Source organism: Guillardia theta (assembly GCF_000315625.1).
Source record: "Guillardia theta CCMP2712 unplaced genomic scaffold GUITHscaffold_4, whole genome shotgun sequence".
Lineage (NCBI taxonomy): Eukaryota > Cryptophyceae > Pyrenomonadales > Geminigeraceae > Guillardia > Guillardia theta.
The window spans coordinates 122,668-130,955 of NW_005434670.1; the positions used below are offsets into that span (position 1 = coordinate 122,668).

Sequence of the window (8,288 nt, forward strand, 5' to 3'; positions counted from 1 at the left end):
TGCGTTCCAAGCCGGCAAAGTATCTCGGCTCCCTTGGTGGGAGCAGGTAAGACCGTTTCTCCTATGGGGGGGAGATCGGATGTGAATGATGGGTCTTTCACAAAGGGAGAAAGCGCAAGCCCCATCTGTTTCAAACTATTTCCATTTGGTCAAAATCTTAACCACTTTATCCGCCATTTCCTCCTCCTCCTCCTCCTCCCTCTTCCCCCCCCCCCCTCCCCGGTCTCCTCCTCCTCATCCTCCTCCTCCTCCTCCTCCTCAATCATGTCTCTCCCCGATCCTTTCTCCCCACTTTCCCATGTTCCTCCTCAAACTGCCCGAAAGGTGACTCTGACGCTTCTCTTTCCCCTTCCTCGTCTTTCCCATCCCATCTTTCTTCCCAGCTCCTCTCCAACCAGCCGCTCCCCCTCCAGGCTACTCCGCTCCTCCTCCAGGTTTGCCTGAGCTCAGACTTGTAAATTGAGCTGAGAACTTCTTTTCCTTCTCCCCCTCTCCCTCCTCCTTTCCCCTTCCCCTTCATCCCTTCCTCGTTCCCTCCTATTCCCCTTCAGGCTACTCGGCTCCTCCTCCAGGTGTGCATGGAATTGTTGTAACTGGCCATCGTCGCTGAAGACTTTCTCTTCTCCTTCTCTTCCTTGGTCGCCTTCTCCTTCAGCTGCCCCACCTCCTGGCTACTCGGCGCCCCCACCAGCATACTCTGCTCCACCTCCAGGTACTCCGCATGCCCGATATGTTGCAAGGTAGCACCATCGCTGTACCTAATTCTGTTCTGTTCTTCTCCTCACCCCCTCCCTCTTCTCGCCTTCCCTTCTCTTGTCCTTCAGCTGCTCCTCCTCCAGGCTACTCCGCTCCTCCTCCAGGTATGTCTCAAGTGCTGGGGGATGCTAGTAATTACTGAAGACTTCCCCTTTCCCCTCCTCTTCCTCCTCCTCGTTCCCTTCTATTCCCCTTCAGGCTACTCGGCTCCTCCTCCAGGTATGCCTAGAAGTGGTGTTACTGGCCATCGTTGCTGAAGACTTTCGCTCTTCCTCCCCTCTCAACCTCATCTTCCTCCTTCTCCCTCTTCCCGGCCCTCTTCCTTCCATTCCAATTTCATTGCCTTCTCCTTCAGCTGCCCCACCTCCTGGCTACTCGGCGCCCCTACCGGCATACTCTGCTCCTCCTCCAGGTACTCCGCATGCCCAATATGCAGCAAGTTGCCACTATTTTTAACACTTATTCCCTTTCGTTCTCCTACTCCTCCTTCAGCTGCTCCTCCTCCAGGCTACTCCTCCCCTCCTCCAGGCTACTCCGCCCCTCCTCCAGGCTACTCCGCTCCCCACCGGCAGCTGCTCTACCCCCAGCATACTCTGGTCTACATGACCTGAGCTCAACATCATATTGGTCTTGACCTTCTTACCAGCTCCTCCCCCGCAGTACGCTGCCGCTCCTCCTCCTCCTCCTCCTCCAGGTTCGAGTTCCCATGTGCAGGTCGTGAGAACATCTGACGTGTCCCTACAGCTGCGGCGGTGGTGCTCGGGATCTGCTGGAGTTGATCTCATGCTCTGCGCAGGATGCTCTTCCTCCAGGCTGGAAGAAATTCCAGGACGCTACCGGCCGAGCTTACTATGTGCCGCTGCTCCTCCTCCCCTCCTCCCTCCCCACTGACGCTCTCCTTTCAGTTGAGCCCGGCGGGCACAACACAGTGGGACCCTCCCGCTTTGCAAATGGCTCCTCCTCCCCCTCCTCCCGTGCCGGCTCCTCCCCCTGTCCAACCTCTCCCCCCAGGAACGCGAGGCGGTTCCGTATTGTCAGGATCTGACGGAAGGAGCAGGATGGCAGGAGCTCAAGGACCCAAACTCAGGAAGAATCTACTATGTCAACCCCTCGACAGGACAGTCGCGCTGGGACCGTCCCTAGAGGCCTCAGTGCCGCACGTGCAGAGGGAGGGCAAGAGAAGAAGAATCAACACAAGAGGCACTGCGATGATAGTGCGAGGATTTGACGTAAACCTTCTCATGCTCTTGACACCAACTTCTCTCCGCCTAGCGAAGAGGAGGTCGCCTCATCCCCACACGCCCGCGAGGAGGAATCAGCTGTCTCGTCCTCATCTCCTCTCTGCTCCGGAGAGCTCAGAGACGGCTCTCGTTGCTCCTCCAGCTGACTCCGACGAGAAGCTGCCTTGAGCTCTGCCTCCAGCCGAGCATTCTCAAGAGACAAGCTCTGGACCAGCTGGGGTCAGGGAAGAAGGAGAGCTGAGAGCAGAGTCACTCGCCTTGCAGCGCTCCTCGAGGCTCGAGAGAACTGCCACCAGCTCGAACGCTGTAGCGCTCTCGTCCTGACTGCGGGCACGTGACAACCTGCTACACTGCTGGGCTGCTGGACGTGCTCACCTGTTATGGCTGAGCAGAATCCTCGCTTGCCTTTCTCGCCGCATCTCAAGAAGAGCCTGTGGGGAGATGCTTGTTACACGTTACTTGCTCCTCCCTCCTCTCCCTTGCTCTCTTCCTGTTTCAGCTGGCGGACCAGCTCGTTCTTCTCCACTGTGTGCCTCTTGATCTCCTCCGCAAGCTGCCGCTCCGCATCTTCTCTCGCCTGCTTCGCCTGGGCTGCGATGGCGAGCTGCGAGGAGCTTGAGTTTCAGAACAGGGCTGCCTTGTCAGATCAGTCCTCACACTTTCCACATTCTCCTTCTCGATCTCTTCGAACGCTGTGCTCTTGTAGTAGCAGTGAGCTCCGGCAAGAACAAGCCAAAGGACCTCACCAGCTCCAGACATTCCTGGCTTCTTGTCCGCAGCTGATCCTTGATCTGCAAGATTGCGCTCATATCCTCCTTGTTCGATTCGATCTCCTGCTCCAAAGACCTGTGCAGCAGGTTCACCTTGCATGCAAGCACAAACATGATCGGTGCACCTCACACGACTTCGAAGGACGTCCATGGCCTCATTGTGACCCTTTTGCATCTCCATCATAAGCAACAACCCGTCGCCATGCAAATTCGACCGAAGAGACAGCATCTGTTTCACGGTTCGTAAGAGCTTCATTCATGTCAAAGAGCTGTCAGGTCTATACTCGCTGTGCTTCTTCTAGCTTTTGTTCCAATTCTCGACATCTGCAGAAAGGTTGAGATTCGTCAACAAGGGGCGTGACAGACCTCGCGCATTTCTCTTCAGTGCTCATGATGGCTTCTCTACTTCATTCTATCCGTAACGCGTCGATGATCCAAGTTGAAGGAGATCCGATGATCTAATTTGAAGTCTCAGCCCAACATTTCAATCTGATCCTTATGAGCGCTCAGACTGCGAGGCCTTTGTTCATCAACCCTCTCCAAGCTTGTCAATGGTTCTCTTAATGTGCAGCTCTTAGTCTTGCCTACATAACGGCTCATCCAGAACAGTGCAGAGGGGGGCAAGGCCGGGCAGCACACAGTACAACTTCCGACTCACTACAACACTGACACCTCGGGCCTACGTCGTGACTGTCACTACCATACTACAATGGTCATCGCTTTCTTTCCTAGTGTCCTTCGTGGCAACCCACTAGAACAAACTGGAGTTGTTTCGTAACCTGTCTTTGTAAACATCCTAGTCACAAGTAGTAAGGCATTCGGCCGAAGGCTCGACTAACTCAACTTCCTTCAGTCTGAGAGCTCATCTCTGCCGCCCCTCAGGCTTCATCCTTCATAATGACTCTTTGTCGCCTGTGGGATCCGGCGGCTGCATTCCGTTCAGACCCCATCGTAATGGTTTTCACTTGCACTTGAGGGTGAGGACCCACCACACCGCCTGAGGACAGTGATTCATCCGAAAACTTGGGGAAAAGGTAGGGGTAGGGTAGGGGGTACGGGTAGATGTGGGTAGGGGTAGGGGTAGGGTGGGGGGGAGGTGGGCGACCGGAGCCTCGGAGTCGGCACAAGGCGAAAAGAAAAAAATCAATCGGATCGATTTGATTCGAATGAAATTGAACGTCTGAACGTCTGAACTTCTCAGGTTCGAAGTTTCAAATTTTCGAAGTTTCAAGGTTTCAAAGTTTCAAAGTTTCAACGTTTCTACACGGCCGTTCCAAGTACCAAACGTTGTTGAGTATTTACAAACGAAATGTAGTACCCCTTGCAAATTAAATGTACCCCTACCTGTCCCTTCTATGTACCCCTGTGTATCTATAGTAAATGAGTACCCCCTTGCACCTACTACCTTCCCACCCACTTTCGTTCAGCTAATACAAGGGAGAAACTCCCGCCATGGCTAGTTCAGGCACAATGCGCATGCTTTCTCCTCTCCTCGCTCCCCCAAACCCCCGCCTCCCGTCTCTGACCTCAGGCTTCGTATCCTCTAGAACATGTCCCTTCCTTGTTGTTGGTCCCTCACGTCTCTGTGTTCCTTATGATCTAGGCATCTGCAGTCAACCATGATATTTTTTGTCCGTTTTGGTTGCTTTGCGTGTGACAAGATCCAGCGTCTAGAAGTAACCTTCTTTACGTCCGTATTCCCAAATTATATGTGAGAAATATGATGGTGGGTGATCTTGAGGTTGTTCAATGTTGAATTAACCTGTGAATTTTCCATTCATGCAAACCGAAATTACAATCATATTTGCTTTGTCGAAGGTCTTTCCTCGATAATGGATCACGCCACATCATCATTCAGAATGTGAATCTTGATAAATAATCCTAATTCATCAAAGGATACTTTGCCCCTTGATACTTTTGATAAATAATCCTTTTTCCAGGTTCATCGAACCCTGCATTGAAGACACCATGACGTCTGCAGCTGTCGATTTTGCTAGAGTCGCCACGGTGATGGTCGACTGGCAGACAGAGCAGTACGAGAAAGAGAACAGAGAGCTGCAATGGACGCTCTTCTGGTCAGTGTACAACTCGCGCAAGTTGAATCACTGGCTACAGAAGCTCTCGAGGAGGCTGGGGTGCAGGTGCACTGACTGTCAGAGCCTCGGTGCCGCCCAGGAGGATTCTGAATGTAAGACCATGGAATGGCTGGATGAAAACGTCCGTTCTATTGGCATGAAAGCAGTTCCATGTGATTGTTTGCTTCCTGACTGCTGCTCCAAGTCGAGTCCGGCAAAGGGTCACTATTGCGAGAAGAAGTTTTCAGTCTTTGTAGTCAGTGATAGCCATTTCGTTCATTCTCGTGCTGGGATTCGATACGGATCTTTAATAGACAACATCAAGACGATCGACGATCCGGAGTCAAAGAAGCTGCAAGAATTGTTTCGAAGGATTGTATACGCCTGCGATCATACTTACAACTGCTGGGGCATCATGGGGGAGCTTGTCACTGATGTGAAAATCATGTCGATCTTTGTTGAGATCAGACAGTCCCTACTGAAGAAACTTAGTGTGATAACGATCTCAAAGGAGTGTTAGTCTCGATCAGCTCCTTATCTCATAGTATGAAGATGGATATCTCATAGTGTGAACATGGCCATGTCATTACAAGCAGTAGAACTGTCTCTACCTTCTATCTTCCTACCACCATCATCTCCTCTCCTCCTCCTCCCTTCCGCCTTCCGGTCCTACAACGGAAGCACTACCTCCACCCCCTGTAAACCACAAGATTGACCATAAACGGGAGGGTGGGGTCAAGGACAGGTTAACTTTGGCCGGATATGAAGAGACCGATGGTCCCCTAGTGAGGAGGGAACGATGGAGTGAGACCGAGTGGTGGGACTGATCGCCGATCATGAACGCCCACGTGTCTGCCGCTCTTGTGTATGGGAGGCGTGGGAGTGATGTCAGCTCGATATCTAGAAGCAGGATGAGCTACTTCAATGCTGGCGGAGGAGAATCGTTCGAAGAAATCTTTACCAAGAGCGAAGAGGTGAAGAAGCAGGGTCAACTGTTGAAACTATGTGCTGGGGGGAGAAACAATTGGCAGGCAAGGTGAGGGAACTCGATAGGATGAACGACTCGATTGCAAGACTGACTTGCCCTCCACAGGAATGCTATCCTCACACACTCTGAGTTCTTGCTTTTGAAACCAGATCATAGCCTGGTTGCTTGCTGTGATGACTGCTACGATCTGTTTCATTGACGGCCTTTACCAGATACGAGATGTTATACCTGTGCATGAGATTACAAGTGTCAAGGAGGTCGTCGATAAGGTCCCAAATGTTCAAACTGCTCCATCCTGTACCTCCTGGTCTCGGTCTTGTTTCTGTACAAGTGTTTTCTTCTTTCCGATTCTTTTCTTTCTCGTCCATGCATGTCTTTCTGTCTGTTCACTCTTGTCTATCACTCCTGAGCATCCACAGGCGAGGCATGGAGCAAAAATTGCAGACATTACCAGGGCCTTTGAGAAACCTTCCAAGGTAGTACAACATCGCTTGCACTTCGCGTGAAGCTTGTTGTTGCAATCAGAACAATATCCAACGAAAGATCTCAAAACTTTTTCAGTCCAGCCATGTTCAGAAAGCGCCTGCTCCTGAGGAACATGAACATCACTTTGTAGTGACCACAATCGCTGGTGGATTGAACAACGGAAAAAGTTTTCACATTCGAGCTCACAATGCGCATGACGTGCAAAGTTGGGTGTCGATTCTTCGTGAGGTTGAGCAGTGAAATTGGGTAGGAAAGATGTGATGGCTGATGTGTGATAGGAATCAAAGATTCGAATCGAGAGCCTACGAGAAAAGCCAGAAACAAGAGTAAGTCTTTGTGTGTTGATACTTGATTGTCATCTTGCTCTTACCCTTGATGCCCTCAAGCTTTCAAAAGTCCGCAAGTTTATCAGAAGCGTTTACGATGCATACTTCTTTCAATTGATGACCTCAATCTTTATCCTGTTAAACTTCGTGTCAAACATAGTGGAAGCCCAGGTACCTATTGTCCATTCTGATTGCAGTCGTACAACTTACTTCTCCTCCCTCCCCTCCTCCCTCGCTCTCTAGTTGGTGCCCGCAGCCGACACACAACTTGCATACGTGAGGTATCTGGCATGCGTTCAGAGCATGAAGTTGGAGGGTTGCAGGTGTTCGGGGTGATCGACTTCATCTTCACAGTCTTCTTTGGTGTTGAGCTTTTGATCAACTTGCTGTCACACTGGATGAGAGATTTCCTCAAAGACTCGTGGAACATCTTCGATCTGGTGATCAATGCTGACTTGTCACGATGCCTCATGACATGTCGGCAGGTTGTCGTTAGCGTCTCCCTCATCTCTCTCCTGCCTCAGATCAGTAGATCACACTTGTCCGTTCCTCCAGCTCTTCACCTCCTTGTGCAGATATACCCCTCTTCAACTCCCTCCGAGTGCTGAGGATCTTCAGAGCGGTGAGGGCAGCTGAATCGACATGCTCGCATCTGAGAAGCTTTCTTCTTGATCAACCAAGGCTCGGCTGATCAGAAAGCTTCATTCTCTCAGAGTCTTGTTCAACGCCATGTTTGCTTCTTGTCTCCTTGCACAACAACAAGTTGAGTAACCTGATGCAGCATGGGCTCGATTCTTCCCGTCATCAACTCTGTCCTGGTGCTGCTTGTCGTCATAGTCATGTGAGTCTTGAAACACCTGATGCCAAGATTGTGAGCATTCCTTTCAGTTATGCGATTCTTGCTGTCGATATCTACCAGAACCGAGACAAGAGATTCGAAAACCTGCACGAGTCTCTCTTCACCATGTACCAGGTGAATGCCCTACCATCCTCTGCCCTCTCTTCTTCCCTTCTCTTCCCTGCTCCCCTGCCTTCCCTGCTTTCCTGCTCCTCGTCATGCCTGCTCTGGCAGGTATCGACGGGAGACAGCTGGGCGTCAGACATCGCGAGGTCGCTCTTCTACGTGTGCATGCAGGACGGGAAAGCCGTCGGCTCGCCGAACCCTCCTGGAGTTCCCACGGGAGTGTGCGAGGTGATGCAGGGGCGGCGGCGGCTGAAGGGAGCAGGAGGGGAAAAGAGAGAGGAAGAGAGGGAGGGAGGGAGGGAGGGAGGGAGGGAGGGCGAGGCAAAGAAGAGGCGAGGACAGGGAAGGGAGTGAGATGAGGAAAAGAGCCATGAGGATAAAGTTGACTTGCTCTCAACTGCTCGTGATGTGCAGGTTGGGACAAACGAGTTTGATCAGGGCACACTAGCCTTTTTCTTCTCCTACTCGGTACGTCAAACAATAGCTTGACTGAGGAGGTTGAAAGCCTCGCAGACTATCACAGGCATGATCCTCCTCAATGTTGTCATTGCAGTCTTGTTAGACAACTTCACAAGAGCTGCGGCAAACGAAGATCAAGTCAGATGCTTCTTCCTTGTCCTTGTCCTCCTCCTCATCATCATCAAATTATTGTTTCCTCCTCCTCCTCCTCCTCCTCCTCCTC

General features: G+C 51.6%; 3 protein-coding genes across 3 annotated transcripts in view; 2 read left to right on the plus strand and 1 right to left on the minus strand.

Moving 5' to 3' along the window:
- Positions 1-2,188: 2,188 nt before the first annotated feature.
- GUITHDRAFT_100184 (hypothetical protein) lies at positions 2,189-2,996 on the minus strand (the record flags this gene model as incomplete). Its single annotated transcript, XM_005840857.1, has 6 exons — positions 2,189-2,321; positions 2,373-2,402; positions 2,450-2,601; positions 2,655-2,696; positions 2,744-2,843; positions 2,893-2,996. The coding sequence occupies 6 exons, from the start codon at positions 2,994-2,996 to the stop codon at positions 2,189-2,191; spliced, it is 561 nt and encodes a 186-aa protein (XP_005840914.1).
- Positions 2,997-4,705: 1,709 nt separating this feature from the next.
- On the plus strand, positions 4,706-5,458 carry GUITHDRAFT_150095 (hypothetical protein). The gene has a single exon (XM_005840858.1). The coding sequence runs from the start codon at positions 4,736-4,738 to the stop codon at positions 5,360-5,362; it is 627 nt and encodes a 208-aa protein (XP_005840915.1). The 5' UTR covers positions 4,706-4,735; the 3' UTR covers positions 5,363-5,458.
- Positions 5,459-5,623: 165 nt separating this feature from the next.
- The window catches only part of GUITHDRAFT_160747 (hypothetical protein), a 4,049-nt gene continuing 1,384 nt past the window's right edge, over positions 5,624-8,288 (plus strand). The window contains exons 1-14 of the mRNA XM_005840859.1: positions 5,624-5,878; positions 5,936-5,990; positions 6,043-6,099; positions 6,250-6,306; positions 6,595-6,642; positions 6,703-6,813; positions 6,966-7,082; positions 7,128-7,170; positions 7,218-7,264; positions 7,424-7,483; positions 7,531-7,615; positions 7,715-7,834; positions 8,021-8,074; positions 8,120-8,203. Coding sequence (XP_005840916.1) covers positions 5,679-5,878; positions 5,936-5,990; positions 6,043-6,099; positions 6,250-6,306; positions 6,595-6,642; positions 6,703-6,813; positions 6,966-7,082; positions 7,128-7,170; positions 7,218-7,264; positions 7,424-7,483; positions 7,531-7,615; positions 7,715-7,834; positions 8,021-8,040 — 1,020 coding nt within the window. The 5' untranslated portion in view covers positions 5,624-5,678 and the 3' untranslated portion in view covers positions 8,041-8,074; positions 8,120-8,203. The remainder of the gene's footprint in view (positions 5,879-5,935; positions 5,991-6,042; positions 6,100-6,249; positions 6,307-6,594; positions 6,643-6,702; positions 6,814-6,965; positions 7,083-7,127; positions 7,171-7,217; positions 7,265-7,423; positions 7,484-7,530; positions 7,616-7,714; positions 7,835-8,020; positions 8,075-8,119; positions 8,204-8,288) is intronic.

Bases quoted from the DNA above. Each gene is read 5' to 3' on its own strand.
- GUITHDRAFT_150095 (XM_005840858.1), top strand. From the start codon at position 4,736: ATGACGTCTGCAGCTGTCGATTTTGCTAGAGTCGCCACGGTGATGGTC.